Source organism: Dendrobates tinctorius, unplaced genomic scaffold (assembly GCF_039654945.1).
Source record: "Dendrobates tinctorius isolate UK_male_01 unplaced genomic scaffold, ASM3965494v1 ptg000073l, whole genome shotgun sequence".
Taxonomy (NCBI): domain Eukaryota; kingdom Metazoa; phylum Chordata; class Amphibia; order Anura; family Dendrobatidae; genus Dendrobates; species Dendrobates tinctorius.
The window spans coordinates 15,831,340-15,854,356 of NW_027361741.1; the positions used below are offsets into that span (position 1 = coordinate 15,831,340).

General features: G+C 42.5%; 1 protein-coding gene across 1 annotated transcript in view; it reads left to right on the forward strand.

Moving 5' to 3' along the window:
- The window catches only part of SEZ6L (seizure related 6 homolog like), a 711,555-nt gene that overhangs the window by 440,152 nt on the left and 248,386 nt on the right, over positions 1 to 23,017 (forward strand). The window contains exons 5-6 of the mRNA XM_073582661.1: positions 2,991 to 3,183; positions 20,165 to 20,350. Coding sequence (XP_073438762.1) covers positions 2,991 to 3,183; positions 20,165 to 20,350 — 379 coding nt within the window. The remainder of the gene's footprint in view (positions 1 to 2,990; positions 3,184 to 20,164; positions 20,351 to 23,017) is intronic.

The window sequence follows — 23,017 nt, forward strand, 5'->3', positions numbered from 1 at the left end:
GAGATGGACTTGTAGCCTTGAGATTGCTCATGCTTCCTCACATTTTGGTTTCTCAAGTCCTCAGTTCTTTGGTCTTCTTTCTTTTCTCCATGCTCAATGTGGTACACACAAGGACACAGGACAGAGGTTGAGTCAACTTTAATCCATGTCAACTGGCTGCAAGTGTGATTTAGTTATTGCCAACACCTGTTAGGTGCCACAGGTAAGTTACAGGTGCTGTTAATTGCACAAATTAGAGAAGCATCACATGATTTTTCGAACAGTGCCAATACTTTTATCGACCCTCTTTTTTATGTTTGGTGAGGAATTATATCCAATTTGGCTTTAGGACAATTCTTTTTGTGTTTTTTCATTTAAGACAAATTAAATGAAGATAATAATACCAAAGAATTTGTGTTTGCAATCATTTTCAGGAAGAAGCTGAGTATTATCTGACAGAATTGCAGGGGTGTCAATACTTTTGTCCATAACTGTATATATAAGCGTGTAAAGAAAGCAAAAAAAAGAGATATGCAAAGACAATTGCAAAATAGAATAAATTCATGTTACAGTCAAGCGAAAATATAATTTTAAAAAATTGTCCTGTTATTTCTACATTATATCTGAATTGGCAATACAGCAGATTTACAACGGGGATTTTTTTGTTACGTGCGGGGCATTGGAAGGACTATCACATTTTAGATCATGTTGAGTGCTGAAAAGCATTTCTAGCTTGCTGCAGATTAGAAGAATGAACTCCTGTAACTCATTTCTCTTGATGATAATGGAATGAGATTTCATGTCATCCTAATGAGATTTTCTTAGAGAATTGTTACAATGATTTTTTTTAGTCCCTTCATTAGTACACATTTGACTGACGCTTTAGGTACTTATTTTAATGATCATAATAATGGTAATGATAAATTGTAAGAAAAATAACTGTTCTTAATAATAAAATATTATTCTATATATGAGGCAATCTATGTATACTTTGGATTAATTTCTTCTCTTTGTATTGCATAGTGAAATAGTGATTTGCAACTGGATGTTGAACTATATAGTACTTTCTGATTAGACCAAAAGGGGAACTTTAAAATCTGTCAGATTGTCCATATATTTTCCTAAAAAACATCATCAATTAGGTGGGGCCATAGCTCAATCTGATATCTCTACTCGTGAAAGACAAAAATCTAAAAGTCTGAACTATGGAGTGTTTTTTGGTATAATCACCTAATGCTGCTTTAGACTTGTGTCTAAAACGCGTCTTCAGTTTTATCACATTTGGCGTGTTTCTACAATTTTCACATGTTCGAATAAGGAAGTTGGTTTTTTTTTAGTAGAATCCAGCGCAGGATTTACTGTACAAAACAAAGAATACTGTAGCAGTCTGTAAGTGATAAGATGCATGCAAACATTGAATATGTGACTTTTAAATTGTGTTAGTGCTATAATGAATATACTTATAAATGAACATTTTTAGGGCATAAATTGGCCAATTTGTTTGAGTCCACCAAACAACACATGGTGACCTATTTCTGATAGGACCCTATATCTAAAATTTGTCAAACATGTCTCACGTGGGCTAAAAGCCTACAAATTTAAATTGCAGGTATGATCAGCACTAATAAGGTCCTTCTAAGTATATTCTACATAGCAGTAATGCAGTTGACATATCATACTCAATGTATATCTTAGCTGATACGCTGTGATGCTGTATTCTTTGGCTTGTGCATTCATAGCAGCTTGAACCTAATTCACACTTAGCTTATTCTGTTAGAAGGTGCCGGTCAGTTTTTATATTTTTCAGGCCAGGATTTAAATATGTTAGCTTATGTTCACATGTTGCATTTTTACTGCGTTTTTTTCTGCAACCAAAAACCCGATCTCTTGGCAGTAAAAATACTGCAGATAAAACACAGGCTTTGTATGTAAAAAACATAAAATGTCAATTTGATCAACTTATTTAAGGAGAAAAGTTTTTTATGTTTACTAGGTAAGGTATAGTGATGAGCGAGTATACTCATTGCTCTGGTGATCTCCGAGTATTTTGGCGTGCTCAGAGATTTCGTTTTTGTCGACGCAGCTGCGTGATTTGCGGCTGCTGGACAGCCTGAATACATGTGGGGGTTGCCTGTTTGTTAGGAAATTCCCACATGTATTCAGGCTGTCTAGCAGTCGCAAATCATGGAGCTGCGTCGACAAAAACTAAATCTCCAAGCACGCCATACTCGAGGGACACCCGAGCATGGTCGTTAAAACCCGAGCAACAAGTATACTCACTCATCACTAGTAGGGTATTGTTTATTTTTAACACATATCATTAATTTAATTGTCACTGATTCAAATAAACTCTGCTTGGAGTCAGGAGAAACAAAGGTATTGCTTTAAAAAATTGAAGTGCAAATTTCATTACGGTAATAAAATGCTATCATCCATGCTCATGCGACGATACCAAACATTATGGGTTTCATATCCTGCTTATTTTCACCAAATCCACTACAAAGACCGCTAGCAGTGTTTTTTCTGCATTTTTACGCTTTCTCATTGCTTTTTTTGGGTGAAAAAAACATTGCAAAAACACTGAAAGGATTGACATGCTGCAGTTTTTAAAAAACACAGAAGTTTTCCAATTCAGTCAGGAAAACAAACAAGTATTAGCATTAGATTTGTAAAATCACAAAGCTTCACCAGGTACTGTAAAAGCAACCTTTAATTTGTATAAAATATACAGAAAAAAATGCTGCAAAACATAACGTGTGCACATAGTCTTTCTGATGGCACTTCAGTATTCCTAGCATGGTTCCCTGGATACTGTTAAATCGATATTTGATTAGTAACCTCACAATATCCATTTTCTGGGTGTAAATTTAGTTTTAGAAGTCATTTAACCCTTATTTTCTTAGAATTTAATGCAATATTGGGTTTTTCAATTATTAATTTTTAAAGATTGGCAAAATGTTTATGTGCAAATATTGTATTTGTTTTAAGCAAAATGTATTTTCTAATTTCAGGTTAAAAGTGTAAACCTATCTGAAGGAGAACACCTGTCCATTCGAGGTATAAGTGAGGAAGGTCTTGTGGTCCTGGCAAATGAAACTCTTCTGGTTGAAGGTCAAGTGATCCGAAGTCCTACCAATAGCCTTTCAGTTTACTTCAAAACATTCCAAGATGATACAATCGGAACCTTTCAGCTGCATTATCAAAGTAAGTGTCTTATAGTGTTTCTAGATTTACGATGAATATTAAGTATATGCAGACCTGATACATTTTTATAAGAGACATTTTAGCTATAGCCATAGTATTTGCCATAAATGCTTTAAAAATAGGGGCTTTATTTGTGAATTATAAAAATCTCACTCACCAAACAATGCATTGGCTCTTCCCTTCTTCTCCCCCTTGTAATATCTGTGCCAGTTCCTATCTCTTTAGTTCCTGCTTGGCCACTAGGCGGTGCCGCACCTTTGAAAATGATGTTGACAGTCATGTTTAACTCATGGGACTTTTGGTGCCTCTAGATCAGAGAGCGATGGAGTTTATTGCCTGGCTTTTTGATTAATCCTTTCTAAGAAACTTGGGTGGGGCTTCCTGCTATTTAAACCCATGGGTTTAAGACTTAGGTCGGGGTCACACTAATCGACGCAAAATACGGTCAGTATTTTACATGCGTAATACGGATGAATGGCCCCTAAACAGTGCTCCGTATGTCATCCGTAATCAAGGTGTGGTCGCGTATTTTGCGCATGTAAGCATCCGTATGTAATCCGTATGCCATCCGTATTGCGAGGTTTTCTCGCAGGCTTGCAAAATGGACATATAATGGAGCCCTATGACAGGGTTTCTAACAGAAACGAAAGAATAGATATAGACACATAGAATGCATATATATATATATTTCTATATATATATATATATATATATGTATTCTATGTGTCTATATCTATTCTTTCATTTCTTTATTAAACCTGTCAGTGTGAGTTTACTGTATAGCGCACTGAATTGCCGGCATTGCTAAAAGACACCTGGTGCGTATTTCTCGCAAGTCACATGTGTGGTCCGTGTGTAATCCGTATTTTTTGCGCACCCATAGACTTGCATTGGCGTACTACGGGCGTAGTACGCTGACAATCACAGCATGTTGCGATTGGCACGGAGCGTAGAATACAGATGAGAAATATACGCCTGGTGCGAGTGACCCCATAGAGAATCATTGGTCCATGTCTAATTCGTGCTTTTAGCGCCTCTCACTCGGCCGTATTCCTCGCCAGTGTGACCCCGGCCTAACTATAACAGTTAAATATCTTTGCTGCCTGACTTGTTCTCTAGTCCCTGCTTCTGCTGGTTTCCTGATTCCTCCTGTTTTCTGACCTCTGTGTGAATTTTGACTATACTCTTCTTTTATGATTCTGTTTATGATGTGTCCCCTTGGCTTTGACCCTGATTGACGACCCTTCCTGTCTCTAGTTCGCTTCTATGGACAACAGCCCTTCTGTGGAAACAATCCATTGGACCCCATTTTAAGACCAGATCTGTTAGGAACGGCGGAATGCACTAAATAAAGATAAATAATAAAGTGCGTTCGCCGCTCAGAGTCCACAGTGCAGTAGGTGTTACACCGCTGCTAGGTAATGACAGAGGAGCAATATGGTGGTATAATGCGCACGCGTTCAACTTCACCCGAAGTGCGCAGAGCGGGCTCTGTTCACACACACAGGTGCCGCAACATAAACATACCAAAACGCTGAGCCTGCTAGTGTCACAGGCGTCAGGAAAATGCACACACGGTATCTGGTCACAGGAGCAGGACCTAAGACAGGGGAGCTGCGTCCATCTAGACCTACCGTGTGTGCGGCATCGCTGCTGCGAGGGCCAAGAAGGGCTGCAACTGCAGCGCGGCGTAGGACACTGCCGCTCGACGACAAAGCTAGAAAGCATGCACAATGTCGGATGCTAGCGTAGAGGTGCTGTGTGCACAGTGGCCTAAGGCTTGCCACTGACTGACGCTGACTGCTAAACTAATTCCCTATCCACATACGTAATAGAGGGAAGGGGTTTTATAATGAGTCAGTCACCAGAATCATACATCCGTCACCATTCACACATAGCAAGTATACTCTATACTAGCGCATGGCGGAACGGCCATGCGCACTTTTTATAGCCATGCGGGACCTTCCAGATCTCTGAGATGGACCAATGAGATCTGGAGCAGGACCTGAGCACATGACTCCCGATCTCCAATGGGAGATCGTCTCGTGAGCATGCCCAGTAGGAGCACAGAGGGACTTAGTCTCTGGAGCGGTCTGCTGCAAAGTAATCTCCTCTGCAGTAGATAGACAGCAGGAGACCGCAGAATGTGAAGCTATGGATTCCTGCAGAGCAGACGCAGAAACCTGATGCCTAACAAGATCCTTATACAGTGGTTAAAGGGTGAAAGTTGAGGTTCTTCTATAATCTGCCAGATGGAGTAATCTGTGTGAAGTTTAGCAAAGGCAGCCTTTTTGAGCTTGTGGCCTCTTACAGTTATGACACCCCTCTTCTCTTTTTTACAGCTGTCTGTTCTCCAAATAGAGGGGGTTTCAGCGGTAGGACTCCATCTATCAGAAGTTACTGATGTAAACTATTGATAAACCACTCAAATTGCAACAACAGCTAAAAAGGTTTGAAGGCTAATAATGGCACTTCATACTTACAGTGACAACAGACACACTATTTATATAGTTCAATTCCTTTCCAAATGTAGACAGTTAATCTTACATATTGATTGGCTAACAAAATGCTGATGTGAGTGGTGTACAAAATAGCAAATAGCAAAGAAAATTCAGTTTCCAGATGAATGCATTAGTGGTGTATATAGAGATGTACAGTGAGCTTAGCTATTTTTTTAATCTCTTAAGAAGCAAAAGTATTTTGTTTTGAAATGCCGAACCATCTGTGTATATTCATTTCCCATGTGTTGGTTTTGTTTGATTAGATGAAAGTTGAATTTCATCCTCTAGAGTGAATCACATAAAAAATGTCTTTTAAGATGTGAGAATCTGTTCTTTAGAAAACATAAAAAAGATAGTTTATATTTGAAAAATGTGCTGAAAACACAAGTTCTTCTTCTGTATACATCTGTATCTAGAGCACATATACCACAATAGTATCATTTATATAATTGACAATATAATAAAGCTAGAATACACTGCTGCCAAAGAAATAAAGCTGAACATTTGTATTAGACTGGAGAAATTCTGAACCTCTCGATTTCTGCTTGATCAGCCCATGATATAATGTGTAGATGGGAGGTGTTGGGGGAGCGAGACTCACACATATTACATTTTAATATGCCCCATACTTTCTTCCTGTTGGAGCATGAGCCAAGCCAAGAGAGCATTTCCATTCAGAATAAATAGCTGTTAGCTGAATGAGCAATTAGCTGACCTTTTGGACATGGCAATCTTTGGCAGTGCATTTACCAATTCTTTAAGCCCTTCCTGAAATATATCATTCTGTACTGGTACTGCTACACCATATTTTGGATTCCAGTATAGAACTATACAGTAGTGATGAGTAGAGTTGAGCGACTTTTGCTTTTTTAGGGTCGCGTTTCGTTTCGTGAAACCCGACTTTTCCAAAAGTCGGGTCGAGCAAGATCGTCCGATTATAGGGAAAAGTCGGGGTCGTCCCGAAACACGAAAGCCAATGTAAGTCAATGGGGAATAAAAGTCGGCAGTGAGAGGAGGACAGGAAACACACCTACAGTGCCCATTTGAATGCCAAAAGCATCAATTCTTCTTACTTAAGCTTGTCAACCTTAATTAACTTCATAATACAAGTTACGCACTGAAAAATGGGGGTTATTTGGCTAAATTTGTGGGGGGGGAGGGCTGGCTGCAGGTTTTCATGTGCCCTGGGCGAAAGAGCGCCCCTTTAACACATACCACAACTCATCATGCTCCGATATGGCAGAGAAATAGCGGTATAGTACAATGAAAAATACCTCACTTTTTACATCTCATGACGAGGCCCATCTATTTCTCCATACAAAATCATTGGTCCCATATAATGTTTGAAACAGTATATGATGAGCTCCACATAATGCTACAGTATATGTTGGTCCCCATGGATGAAGCTCCACTGTCTTATGGGCCCAAATAATGCTCCAAACATAATGGGCCCCATTTCTAATGCTCTAGTGTATAATGGGCCCTGTAAATGCTGCTCCAGTGTCTGATGTCCACCTTTGGAATGTTCCAGTGTATGGTGGGCCCCATCTATCATTCTCCAGAGTATAGTGCTCCCCAAAAATTGCTGTCCCAACATAGAAAACAATCAAATAAGTCTCCTCGCTAGGGAATCCCTGTACTTGTCTGGACAGGTGCTGTAGCTTGCTTAACAGCTCGCCAGCCGTTCTCACGCCCAGTATGGATTGCACGTGATTGCACAAAGGTTAGAAAGGGTACCGTATCCCTGGATAACATGTATGGATAGCGTACACATTCAAAATATATGTCTATACAGCATGAGGCAGGCTCAGACGGTGTTAGGCCCAGTATGGATTGCACGTCATTGCACAAAGGTTAGAAAGGGTACCGTATCCCCGGATAACATGTATGGATAGCGTACACATTCAAAATATATGTCTATACAGCATGAGGCAGGCTCAGATGGTGTTAGGCCCAGTATGGATTGCACGTCATTGCACAAAGGTTAGAAGGGGTACCGTATCCCCGGATAACATGTATGGATAGCGTACACATTCAAAATATATGTCTATACAGCATGAGGCAGGCTCAGATGGTGTTAGGCCCAGTATGGATTGCACGTCATTGCACAAAGGTTAGAAAGGGTACCGTATCCCCGGATAACATGTATGGATAGCGTACACATTCAAAATATATGTCTATACAGCATGAGGCAGGCTCAGACGGTGTTAGGCCCAGTATGGATTGCACGTCATTGCACAAAGGTTAGAAGGGGTACCGTATCCCCGGATAACATGTATGGATAGCGTACACATTCAAAATATATGTCTATACAGCATGAGGCAGGCTCAGACGGTGTTAGGCCCAGTATGGATTGCACGTCATTGCACAAAGGTTAGAAGGGGTACCGTATCCCCGGATAACATGTATGGATAGCGTACACATTCAAAATATATGTCTATACAGCATGAGGCAGGCTCAGACGGTGTTAGGCCCAGTATGGATTGCACGTCATTGCACAAAGGTTAGAAAGGGTACCGTATCCCCGGATAACATGTATGGATAGCGTACACATTCAAAATATATGTCTATACAGCATGAGGCAGGCTCAGACGGTGTTAGGCCCAGTATGGATTGCACGTCATTGCACAAAGGTTAGAAAGGGTACCGTATCCCTGGATAACATGTATGGATAGCGTACACATTCAAAATATATGTCTATACAGCATGAGGCAGGCTCAGACGGTGTTAGGCCCAGTATGGATTGCACGTCATTGCACAAAGGTTAGAAGGGGTACCATATCCCCGGATAACATGTATGGATAGCGTACACATTCAAAATATATGTCTATACAGCATGAGGCAGGCTCAGACGGTGTTAGGCCCAGTATGGATTGCACGTCATTGCACAAAGGTTAGAAGGGGTACCGTATCCCCGGATAACATGTATGGATAGCGTACACATTCAAAATATATGTCTATACAGCATGAGGCAGGCTCAGACGGTGTTAGGCCCAGTATGGATTGCACGTCATTGCACAAAGGTTAGAAAGGGTACCGTATCCCCGGATAACATGTATGGATAGCGTACACATTCAAAATATATGTCTATACAGCATGAGGCAGGCTCAGACGGTGTTAGGCCCAGCATGGATTGCACGTCCTTGCACAAAGGTTAGAAAGGGTACCGTATCCCTGGATAACATGTATGGATAGCGTACACATTCAAAATATATGTCTATACAGCATGAGGCAGGCTCAGACGGTGTTAGGCCCAGTATGGATTGCACGTCATTGCACAAAGGTTAGAAAGGGTACCGTATCCCTGGATAACATGTATGGATAGCGTACACATTCAAAATATATGTCTATACAGCATGAGGCAGGCTCCTGCGGTGTTAGGCCCAGTATGGATTGCACGTCATTGCACAAAGGTTAGAAGGGGTACCGTATCCCCGGATAACATGTATGGATAGCGTACACATTCAAAATATATGTCTATACAGCATGAGGCAGGCTCAGACGGTGTTAGGCCCAGTATGGATTGCACGTCATTGCACAAAGGTTAGAAAGGGTACCGTATCCCTGGATAACATGTATGGATAGCGTACACATTCAAAATATATGTCTATACAGCATGAGGCAGGCTCAGACGGTGTTATGTCCAGTATGGATTGCACGTCATTGCACAAAGGTTAGAAGGGGTACCGTATCCCCGGATAACATGTATGGATAGCGTACACATTCAAAATATATGTCTATACAGCATGAGGCAGGCTCAGACGGTGTTATGCCCAGTATGGATTGCACGTCATTGCACAAAGGTTAGAAGGGGTACCGTATCCCCGGATAACATGTATGGATAGCGTACACATTCAAAATATATGTCTATACATCAGGAGGCAGGCTCAGACGGTGTCAGGCACAGTATGGATTTGACGGCCCAGATTACACAGCGGAGGAGCAGGGAGAGGTAAAGATTGCAAATGCTGGGGCCCTGGCCAAGCGAGGGGGGCACACTCGTGGGCGTCGGTACTGGCACTGGGCCCCTCATAGTACAGCGGTGTGTCTGACGGCGGGTGTGCACCACCACCGTCAGAGACACTTGATTGCACTATGAGGGACCCTGTGCCAGTGCCCGCACCCAAGAGTCGGCCTACCCACCTGTCCAGGGCAACAGCACTCGCACGGTGTCGTGCGCTAGGTGGTGACCCCGGCCATGGGGGGGGAGGCAGCACAGTTAGGGAGTTTTAGAAAGTGGCATATGTTGATGTTGGACATTCAACTGATGCAAAAGGCGAAATAGGTGAAGTACCAGGAAGAGGTGGACCAAAGCAAGCCATTTTTCTGTCACCCTATGTGTCATCAGGGGAAGGTGGGACAAAATCCTTGGAAACCCATGCGTGGTTCATTTTAATGAAGGTTAGATCATCCACATTTTGGGTTGACAGACTGGTCCTTTTTTCTGTCAGGATTGATCCAGCTGCACTGAAGACTCTTTCCGATAGCACACTTGCAGCTGGGCAAGCGAGCTCCTGTAAGGCATATTGGGCCCATTCAGGCCAGGTGTCCAGTTTAGCGGCCCAATAGTCAAAGGGGAATGACCTGTGTGGGAGAACATCGATATGGGAGGAAAAGTAGTTTGTTACCATAGTTGACAGCTGCTGTCTCCTGTCACTTTCCATCGATGCAGTATTACCAGTTGTGTGAGCGGTATTTGAAAAATCAGTCCACAACATTGTCATGAAACCCCTGTCTCCAACGCCACTTCTGCTGTGTGCACCACGAACACCTCTGCCAAGCTGCCCCCGGCCCGTACGGCTCGTGTGAGAACCATCACCGCTGTTGTGTGCTGGGAATGCCTCAAGCAACCGATTTACCAGAGTTGCTTGTTTATTAGCCAATATTAGGTCAAGGTTCTCCTGTGGCATGATGTTTTGTAATTTGCCTTTATAGCGTGGATCCAGGATGCTGGCCAACCAGTAGTCATCATCGTTCATCATTTTGGCAATGCGGGGGTCCCTTTTTAGGATCCGCAAGGCATAATCTGACATGTGGGCCAATGTTCCCGGTGTCAATGATGCACTGCGAGTGCTGGGTGGAGGAGCACTTTCTGGCAAATCCACATCCCTCCAGTCATGCACAAACCCTGTACCAGACCTTGCCACGCCAACATTTTCACTTGCCCCACGAGATGCATCCTCCTCCCCTAAGTAATCATCCCCATCATCCTCCTCCTCCTCCTCCTCTTCTTCCTCCACCTCGTCCAGGAGAGGTCCCTGAGCAGACAATGGCTGAATGTCATCAAGGATTCCCTCCTCCTCTTCCTCCTCATGAACATTGGCTGCAGACGCCTGCTCCTTAAGGTGCGTCAAAGTTTGCATGAGCAGACGCATAAGTGGGATGCTCATGCTTAGGATGGCGTCGTCTGCGCTTACCAGCCGTGTGCATTCCTCAAAACACTGAAGGACTTTACAAAGGTCTTTCAGCTTCGACCACTGCACGCCTGTCAACTCCATGTCTGCTCTCAAAGTGCCTGGCCGTGTATCCTCCCACAAATGCATTATGGCCTGCCTCTGCTCGCACAGCCGCTCCACCATGTGCAGGGTGGAGTTCCACCTTGTTGCAATGTCGATAATGAGGCGGTGGTTGGGAAGGTGGAGCAATCGCTGCAGCTTCTGCATACGAACGGAGTGTACAGGCGACCGGCGGATGTGCGCGCACAGTCTTCGCACCTTCTGGAGCAGGGCTGTTAACTCCGGATAATTTTTGAGGAAGCACTGCACCACCAGGTTCAAGGTGTGAGCCAAGCAAGGTATGTGGCTGAGTTTTGAAAGGGCTATGGCTGCCACAAAATTACGGCCGTTATCACTAACTACCTTGCCTGCCTCAAGATGTACACTGCCCAGCCATGACTCAGTTTGTCGCTTCAAGTACTCGGCCAGCACCTCGGCGGTGTGTCTGTCGCCCAAACACATCATCTGCAACACAGCCTGCTGACGCTTTCCACTAGCTGCTCGATAGGGGGACACATCGTGTGCAACAGTGGCAGCTGCAGATGGAGTGCTCGTACGACTGCTCTCTGTGGACGAGCTGTCGCTTCTGGAGGAGGAGGAGGAGGAGGAGGGTCGAACGCCTACAGCCAACTGTTTCCTAGACCGTGGGCTAGGCAGCACTGTCCCACCACCGCTGTCCCCTGTGGACCCTGCATCCACCACATTAACCCAGTGCGCAGTGATGGACACGTAACGGCCCTGGCCATGCCGACTGGACCATGCATCAGTTGTGAGGTGCACCTTTCCGCTCACTGACTGCTTGAGTGCATGGACAATGCGGTCTTTCACATGATGGTGGAGGGCTGGGATGGCTTTGCGAGAGAAGAAGTGGCGACTGGGTAGGTCATAGCGTGGTACTGCATAGGCCATGAGTTCGCGGAAAGCTGTGCTTTCCACCAACCGAAAGGGCATCATCTCAAACGAGATTAGTTTGGCAATGTGGGCGTTCAAACCCAGTGTACGCGGATGAGAGACTGAGTACTTTCTTGACCTACTCATAGTGTCTGGGAGGGTGAGCTGGACTTGAGAGCTGCATATGGTGGAAGTAGCGGTGGACAGGGCGGACTGAGAGAGGGTTGATGATGGTGATGGAGTTGGTGTTCTTTCTGATGGCCTAGAATCAGTCTTTCGTTGATATAACAGTGGGATTCCCTGACTGCTGTGGCCTTGCAACGACACCTCAACATTTGCTGCTGTGCTAACCGGTGTGCTTACAGTGGGGGAAACAATGTAGCGTTGCTGACTACCTTCGTTGTGATCAGTTGCACATGTGGCACTTGAGGTTTGGTGTTGTGTCCACGCTTGCAAGTGCATGCTGGTTAAATGTCTAAGCATGCAACTGGTATTCAAATTTTTCAGATTTTTCCCTCGGCTAAAGGTCTTTGCGCACTTCTTACAGATAACCTTGGCCTGATCATGAGGATTTTGTTCAAAAAACTGCCACACTGCACTCTTCCTACTTTGGCAGACATTTTGCGGCCTAGCACGCTGTGATCTTTTGACCCTCTGGACAAGCTGTCCAGCAACTCTTTTGATGTTTGGAACCTGTCTTTGGAGTGCTCCGGGCCTGCCAGATAACAGCTGTTGCGATGTCGATGTCTGCTGTGGATGCTCCTCATCTGAGCTATTGGAAGCAGCACCCTCTTCCCCCAATGGATGCCAATCTGGGTCAACAACTGGGTCATCCATCACCTCCTCTTCTATGTCATGTGCACCTTTCTCTGTGTCACCGTATATGGTGGTATAGTGTGCGGGAAGGGGCACCTGAGTCTCATCAGGGTCAAAATCTGGCTCTGTACACTGCGAGGACAATGTAGTGCTCTGAGTGAATGTACCAGCAGAATCATCCATCAGCGGCTGTGCATCAGTGCACTCCATGTCAGATTCATCTTGGCCTGGGTAATTCACCATTTGACTTGATAATCCAGGCATGGTATGTGAAAACAGCTCCATGGAGTAATCAGTAGTATGGCCTGCGTCATCCTTCAATCTTGGTTGGGGTGAAGGACACAAGGAAAGGTGTGGTTCATGAACATGAGCCTCCAATGACGACTCAGTGCTTTTACTTTTTACAACTGAAGAAGAGGAGGCGATAGAGCTGGAGGCTGAGTCAGCAATGTAAGACAAAACTTTTTCCTGATGCTCTGCCTTTAAAAGCGGTTTGCCAACTCCTAGAAAACTAAGCGTTCTAGGCCTTATGTAGACAGACGATGACGCAGGGTCAGCACCTCCTGCATTTGGTCCTATTTTGCTCTTGCCACTACCATCAGATCCACCACCAACACCATCATTACCAGCTGCCAACCCCCGCCCAATTCCACGGCCTCTTCCACCAGCCTTCCTCATTTTTGGTAGAAATGTAGACAAAATCCAACAAACTATATAGTAATGTAAAACAAGGTACAAGGTGTCTATAGGACAGGGGAGTTTTAGAATTTCTGCACACACTTGTGGACAGTGGACACTTGTGGATTGTGTGCGGCCCACTGATATCTGAGCGCTATGTGACACGCTCGATGGCACAGCTGCCTGTGACCAAAGTGACGAGAGGATAATGGAGATTTTGAATCTCTGCGTACACTTGTGGACAGTGGACACTTGTGGATTGTGTGCGGCCCACTGATATCTGAGCGCTATGTGACACGCTCGATGGCACAGCTGCCTGTGACCAAAGTGACGAGAGGATAATGGAGATTTTGAATCTCTGCGTACACTTGTGGACACTGGACACTTGTGGACTGTGTGCGGCCCACTGATATCTGAGCGCTATGTGACACGCTCGATGGCACAGCTGCCTGTGACCAAAGTGACGAGAGGATAATGGAGATTTTGAATCTCTGCGTACACTTGTGGACACTGGACACTTGTGGATTGTGTGCGGCCCACTGATATCTGAGCGCTATGTGACACGCTCGATGGCACAGCTGCCTGTGACCAAAGTGACGAGAGGATAATGGAGATTTTGAATCTCTGCGTACACTTTTGGACACTGGACACTTGTGGATTGTGTGCGGCCCACTGATATCTGAGCGCTATGTGACACGCTCGATGGCACAGCTGCCTGTGACCAAAGTGACGAGAGGATAATGGAGATTTTGAATCTCTGCGTACACTTTTGGACACTGGACACTTGTGGATTGTGTGCGGCCCACTGATATCTGAGCGCTATGTGACACGCTCGATGGCACAGCTGCCTGTGACCAAAGTGACGAGAGGATAATGGAGATTTTGAATCTCTGCGTACACTTGTGGACAGTGGACACTTGTGGATTGTGTGCGGCCCACTGATATCTGAGCGCTATGTGACACGCTCGATGGCACAGCTGCCTGTGACCAAAGTGACGAGAGGATAATGGAGATTTTGAATCTCTGCGTACACTTTCGGACACTGGACACTTGTGGATTGTGTGCGGCCCACTGATATCTGAGCGCTATGTGACACGCTCGATGGCACAGCTGCCTGTGACCAAAGTGACGAGAGGATAATGGAGATTTTGAATCTCTGCGTACACTTTTGGACACTGGACACTTGTGGATTGTGTGCGGCCCACTGATATCTGAGCGCTATGTGACACGCTCGATGGCACAGCTGCCTGTGACCAAAGTGACGAGATGATAATGGAGATTTTGAATCTCTGCGTACACTTTTGGACACTGGACACTTGTGGATTGTGTGCGGCCCACTGATATCTGAGCGCTATGTGACACGCTCGATGGCACAGCTGCCTGTGACCAAAGTGACGAGAGGATAATGGAGATTTTGAATCTCTGCGTACACTTTTGGACACTGGACACTTGTGGATTGTGTGCGGCCCACTGATATCTGAGCGCTATGTGACACGCTCAATGGCACAGCTGCCTGTGACCAAAGTGACGAGAGGATAATGGAGATTTTGAATCTCTGCGTACACTTTTGGACACTGGACACTTGTGGATTGTGTGCGGCCCACTGATATCTGAGCGCTATGTGACACGCTCGATGGCACAGCTGCCTGTGACCAAAGTGACGAGAGGATAATGGAGATTTTGAATCTCTGCGTACACTTTTGGACACTGGACACTTGTGGATTGTGTGCGGCCCACTGATATCTGAGCGTTATGTGACACGCTCGATGGCACAGCTGCCTGTGACCAAAGTGACGAGAGGATAATGGAGATTTTGAATCTCTGCGTACACTTTTGGACACTGGACACTTGTGGATTGTGTGCGGCCCACTGATATCTGAGCGCTATGTGACACGCTCGATGGCACAGCTGCCTGTGACCAAAGTGACGAGACGATAAGGGAGATTGGATTGCTTTTAAAAAAGCAGTTTGCGGAGCAGTGGGTAAACAGCAATGCCAGCGTGTCAGGAAGCCTTAGAAGGCAGCCCAATAACCAACACCACTGATACACCACAATATAGCCTCCCCTTGCACTGCACACACAGTGACTTGTGTGTTGTGCAGGCCAAATCGCTAGCAGCAGAAGCAGTTTTTTTGTCTTCTTCCCTGCCTAACGCTCTCCCTACAGAATCAGCAGCAACCTCTCCCTATACTAAGATCGGCAGAAGTAAGATGGCGGTCGGCGTGCACGCCCTTTTATACCCCCTGTGACGCCCACCAAAGCAAGCCAATCACTTGCATGCCCTTCTGAAAGATGGTGGTGACCCGTGCCTATGTCATCACGTTGCTCACAGTGTCCGTGGATCCTGATTGGCTGAAAAAGAGCGCAAAACAAACTTTTGAAACGCGACTTTGGCGCGTAAGTCGCCGGCCTCGTGGCCGACCTCATCCTAGGGTCGGGTTTCGTTTCATGAAACCCGACTTTACCAAAAGTCGGCGACTTTTGAATTTTTTCGACCCGTTTCGCTCAACTCTAGTGATGAGCAAGTATACTCACTGCTCGGGTTTTCCCGAGCATGCTCAGGTGGTCTCCGAGTATTTTGGCGTGCTCGGAGATTTAGATTTCGTTGTCTCAGCTGCATGATTTGCGACTTGTAGACAGGCTGAATACATGTGGGAATTCCCTAACAAACAGACATTCCACATATGTATTCAATCTGTCTACAAGTCGCAAATCATTCAGCTGAGATGACGAAATCGAAATCTCCGAGCACGCCAAAATACTCGGAGGACACCCGAGCATGCTCGGGAAAACCTGAGCAACGAGTAAACTCACTCATCACTACTATACTATTATGGGTCAGCATCGGGTTATATAATATCCACACAAATTGCCTATGTACCTCACATGCTCAGAAACTGAGCCCGCATTATACCCAGTACATGTCAGCAGACGTCTTCCCTTTACAGCAGCAGCCAGTGCGTGCTCTAATTGCTGCTGTTTAACTAATAAAAAACACTTCAAACTGAGGCTGGACAGACATCTGACTGGGATGATTTAGCGAATCCTGCTTTGAGCAGGGGGTTGGACCAGATGGCCCAGGAGGTCCCTTCCAACTCTACGATTCTATGATTCTATGACTGTCATTCATTGACAACGGCATGTAAATAACTCATTCAATGGTGCATGCATGCACTAGGATAAGCCCCTGGCAGCGCTATCACAGGGATCCATTAGTTTATCTTGGCAGTTGAAGGCCTGTTGAAAGTATACTTGGCTGCCATGTTTTTCACCCTGTGAAGCTTAGCCTAGCGGTCAGCTTCATGGGAGAATGTCATTTTGTCTGTATTGTGTTGTATTGCAATATATAAAACAAGTGATCAGTTAATAATAGTTTCAAGTCCATAAAAAAGACTACAAAATGAAAATAAAAATATAAAAAAATTCAAAATAGACAACATTTTAAAAAATATAAAAATTTGAATCACTACCATTCCTACCATCCCAATTAAAATAAATAACTAATAAACATGTGGTATTACTGCATCCATAAAAGTACCATCTATAAAAAATATAAAATTAGTAACCCGACTGGTAAAAGCCGCTAAGAGAAAAGAAATCAAAAAGCCACATTAGAGGTTTTTCCATTTCAGCAGCTCTGCCAAAAGATGCAAAAAGCAATCAAAATGCCATAGCTCCCACAAAATTATATCAGCAAAAACATGAGCTCACTAGGCAAAACAACAAGCCCTCACACCTCTCTATCAACTCTTATTGTAAAAGGACTTGGAAAATGGCGACATAAACAATTTTTTCCCCACAAATTTTAAGTATGCAAAATATAAAAAAAATATAAAATTTGTGGGAAAAAAATTATTTGTTAGTGCAATAATTTTGCTGATCTAGAGAATGATATAGCCGGGTCATTTTTACAGTACAATAAATATCATAAAAATAGAACTCAATAAACTATTGCGGAATTGCGGTTCTGGAATATGACAGCACCAGAGGTTAATGGGTACCTGATCACTTCACATTTGATTCTTCTCAAATCTTTAGTGAGCAGTTAACGTGCATCATTTTTGCTTCCCTATTGCCTATTTGCAACAAAACTTTTGACAGTTCTGTGATCATGCCACAATGTTCTAGCAATTTCCATAGGGCCTCATCCTTCTGTAAGACGTTTAATAATATTTGACTTTTCAGAGTCAGTTAAATCTCCTTTTTTGGCCCCTTTTGCCTGAGGAATACAAGCTGCCTAAATATTCTGCACACCTTGATAAAAGGTGTTGATATTCTTAAATTGCACACCCCCATATTACATAAGTACATCAGCTGATCTGCTTCCTCCAATAAACATTCAAGTTTATACAGCTAGATATTTGAAAATCTGCATAAAAAAGATAATTTGGTCAATATAGTGATTTGTAATGATTCTGCACGCTTTAATAATAATTAACACGCAACAATTATGAATATTTTGTTAAAATGAATAAAGTACTTCATAACTACAACTCTTCGTGCAAAAAGGAAGCTCTTGCATGTCTATGCAGATGGAAAAAAATGTTTGTTCCTCGGAAGAAGAGTATAAAAAAAACGCCTCTTACTTCCAGTTATCAGGACAGTGGTGGGAGCCGGTGGTCACCGCTCGCTATAATCACTATTGTGGCACTTTGATTGACAGTCAGTGTGTGAGGAGTGATTACATCTGCTCTGTATCACCTCCATGCACCACCCCAATGATTGTAAGTGATTTGTTGCAGGGAGAATATAGTTTGATTTTCTCCCTGTTGCTGCTGCTCCCATCAGGCACTAACACAGGATTTTAACTTGGTTGATTTCCAGATTGTCACTCTATCTTCAGGTATGTAGTGTTTCTATACATGACAGATTCCCTTTGAGTATTTCAGTCGGTATTAAGTTACGTTACCATGATGGATTCTTGGCGAGTCTTTGACGCTGTGTATTTTCACTGAAAATGCAACATCTTACCATTTTCAGCAAAGTGGATAGTATTTATAGAGATCTCATTCCCTCTGTGCTTTTTTATTCTGTGTAAACTGACCTGCAGTGTGTGTTTGAAATCCTCAACATGCCAGATCCTGTTACAGGTTCACTGAGCTTTAAGTGTGGATTTCCCCCCATAGACTTATATTAAAAGCAGAAATTCTGCAGGTGAAAAACACATGTGACCCACACGACTGTATCAATAGGGTTTTGTCAAAGCCAAAAACCAGGAAGTTTCGAAAACATGACATATCAAAAACAGACAAAAAATGCATAATCAAAAATGCGATAAAAATACATGTAAAAAATGCGTAACAAAATGCAATGAAAAAGTGACTTACGTGACCTAATTTAGCTAATGGTTGCAGAAAATCTACAATCGCAAAAACTCAACAAATATTCATTGAGGGAACGTAGTCCAAGTCAGTGTTTGAAGGGACTCTGAAATGCAGTAACGAAGAGTTACATTTCCTTCAGAGAGTCTATCGCCATCCTGGCAAGTGTCCATATATATTCTATAATTTAACTTCTCATCTAAACATAAGATACTCCATAGAACAATTTTATCCTCTTGAGAGCTTACCTTTCACCATTAAAGATGGTTTTTACCCAAACCATAAAAATAGCCAAATGCTCAAAATTCAGAAGTTACAATCTTACCCAAACTTTAATAATTTTGTTACATAAATTTGCACAAATTTTGGCATTATCTTTTCCCTTGTTTTGCTGCAGTAGGCATTTTTCCAGCAACGAGTGCAGTCGTATTAATAGTTACTTTTGAATGAACTCTGAAAAAGTAATAATTAACTATAATTTTCCAAACCTGTACAAGAAACAATAAAGGGGTGTTTATAAGACAGTTCCAAACTTTGTAAGCATTTTATTCTTTTTATCATTATTATTGAAAAAATACAGTCTAAATTCTACAATCATCATCTTCATGGCATCTATTGAGATTTCCCTACAGCCCTGCATTGTTATTATAGGGACGCCATTATAAAGAGAGCCTTAGTAATGGTCTGATAATAGGGAATCGCTATTGTACACGTTGCATTAATGAGATCATTAATGTGCTTTCGAACATGAGCTTTGCTTTAATGAAGGAAATATTTACAGTCCATGACATTTACTCCAAAATCTATATTAACTCCGGTGTAAATATTCACTGGTATTTATTCATTTATTTATTATAAATTCAATTTTAATTTAGGGTTACTAATAATGCTCATAAATATAAAGCTAAAAGTGCCAGAAGAGTGTCAGCCAATTATTATGTTTATTGGAAAAGATGCTTTACAATAGACATTAAGCTTTCTGTCCATTGTTCCCTTGTGTGCACAGAGGAGTTAGCCCTTCATAACTTAATATGAAGCTGTTTCTAATATTTTTTTATCTAATAAATGTTACTGTACTGAAATACCTCAGTATCAACAGTATCAACCTAGGAATGTTATCATTTATATCATTTAGGAGCAATGATCCTTTAATGGTATTAGCCCCATAACAAAGACAGATATTCTATACATTTAAACTGCTTGAAAATTTATTGACATGTAATTCGATGGTAATTGCTCTGAAAACCAAATGCAATGTATATTTTTGTCTTGTTTTAGTTTTTATGCTGAGCTGCACTTTTCCTCGAAGGCCAGATTATGGAGAAGTTGCTGTCGTGGATCTTCATGCTGGAGGTACAGCCCATTTTCATTGTAATATGGGATACGAGTTGGAAGGGACCAGAAATCTCACATGTATCAATGCTTCAAAGCCTCGATGGAGTGATAAAGAGCCTATCTGCATAGGTATGTACTATTGATCCAAACAAAGGCCAATAATTAAATAAACATACATAATGTTAAAGCACCACCCCAGCTGTTTTTTTTATTTCTGAGCTGGAATGGTGTTCCTAATCTAAGTTTCCTGACACTAGGCTTGTATTTACTAGCCACCATATTCAGCTCTTCTCAACACCACTCTGGTTCCATGCTGCCATCTTGTGACTGCTGCTTCTGACTGGCTGGAAGTATGGGGTATCGGTCACTAATTTTCAATGTAAGTCTATGAGAACCTTGTTCAGGCCTCATTCTGGCTCTCGTAGACTTAGGATATGCCCGCACTTTTGAGTATTAGTATGCAGAAATTTCTGCAAAATTTCATATTTTTTCCCAGCAAAAACACGTGTTTTTGCCACATTTTAGGTACATTTTTGCCATTTTTTAATGCATTTTTTATACTTGTTGAGCTAAATAAAAAATACTTAAAAAAACAGTTCTGTGATGTCATTTCTTGGTCCAACATCATCTTTTTTTATTCTGATGCAGTGGCATCACAATAATGGGATTTTGGCTTGGTGTCAGCAGCTGTCACTGACACCAAACCCCAGGTTTAGTAATGAAGAGGTGTCAGCCAGACACACTCATTACTAAACTGATAAGTAAAGAGTTAAATAAACACACACACTGTCACTAGCCTATGTAGGAGCGTTAATAGAATGAATCTACATAGGCTGGAACCAAACAGCAACTGATAGAAATCAGCGTGCACTGCGATACCTGTTAATTTTTACAAAAAATCTCTCTCTATATATCTATATATATCTACATATACATCTATATATCTATATATATATATGTTTATATATAGACATATATTTATATATAGATATAGATATATACTGCTCAAAAAATAAAGGGAACACTTAAACAACACAATGCAACCCCTATAAAAAGAGTGGTACTGCAGGGGGTGACCACAAACCATTTCTCTGTTCTCATCCTTTTTGGCTGCAGTTTTGTTCACTTTTGCATTTTGTCATTGCTCTCATATCATTCAGTGATAGCTAGGATGTGTTATTGTAGTGTTCCCTTTATTTTTTGAGCAGTGTATAATACCAAGCCTGACATTTAGTAATGAACAGGTGTCAGCCAGATACCCTCATTAACCCCTTCATGACCCAGCCTATTTTGACCTTAATGACCAGGCCATTTTTTGCAATTCTGACCAGTGTCCCTTTATGAGGTAATAACTCAGGAACGCTTCAACGCATCCTAGCGATTCTGAGACTGTTTTTTCGTGACATATTGGACTTCATGTTAGTGGTAAATTTAGGTCGATAATTTTTGCATTTATTTGTGAAAAAAACAGAAATTTGGCAAAAATTTTGAAAATTTCGCAATTTTCAAATTTTGAATTTTTATTCTGTTAAACCAGGGAGTTATGTGACACAAAGTAGTTACTAAATAACATGTCCCACATTTCTACTTTACATCAGCACAATTTTGGAAGCAAATTTTTATCTTTGTTAGGAAGTTATAAGGGTTAAAAGTTGACCAGCGATTTCTCATTTTTACAGCAAAATTTACAAAACCATTTTTTTAGGGACCACCTCACATTTGAAGTCACTTTGAGCGGTCTATATGGCAGAAAATGCCCAAAAGTGACACCATTCTAAAAATTGCACCCCTCAAGCTACTCAAAACTACATTCAAGAAGATTATTAACCCTTCAGGTGCTTCACAGAAACTAAAGCAACTTGGAAGGAAAAAATGGACATTTTAATTTTTCCAACAAAAATTTTCTTTTAGCATCAATTTTTTCATTTTCATATGGGCAACAGGATAAAATGGATCCTAAAATTTGTTGAGCAATTTCTCCTGAGTTCACCGATACCTCATATGTGGTCAGAAACCACTGTTTGGGTGCTCAGCAGTGCTCAGAAGAGAAGGAGCATCATTTGACCTTTTGAATGGAAAATATGCTGGAATATTTAGTGGTTGCCATGTCGCGTTTGGAGAGCCCCTGTGTGCCTAAACATTGGAGCTCCCCACAAGTGACCCCATTTTGGAAACTAGACCCCCCAAGGAACTTATCTAGATGCATAGTGATTACTTTGAACCCCCAGGTGCCTCACAAATTGATCCATAAAAAAAGTACTTTTTTTCACAAAAATTTTCTTTTAGCATCGGTTTTTTTCATTTTCACATGGGCAACAGGATAAAATGGATCCTAAATTTATTGGCCAATTTCTCCTCAGTACACCAATACCTCATATGTGGTCATAAACCACTGTTTGGGCGCACAGCAGGGTCCAGAAGGGCCATTTGGCTTTTTGAATGGAAAATTAGATCCAATCGTTATCGGACACCATGTCACCACGTTTGGAGAGCCCCTGTGTGCCTAAACAGTGAAAAAACCCCACAAGTGACACCATTTTGGAAACTAGACCCCTTAAGGAACTTATCTAGATGTGTAGTGAGCACTTTGAACCCCCAAGTGCTTCACAAAAGTTAATAACGCAGAGCAGTGAAAATAAAAAATCATTTCTTTTCCTCAAAAATGATTTTTTAGCACGCTATTTTTCATTTTCACATGGCTAACAGGAGAAATTGGACCACAAAAGTTGTTGTCCAGTTTGTCCTGAGTACGCTGGTACCCCATATGTGGGGGGAACCACTGTTTGTGCACACGGC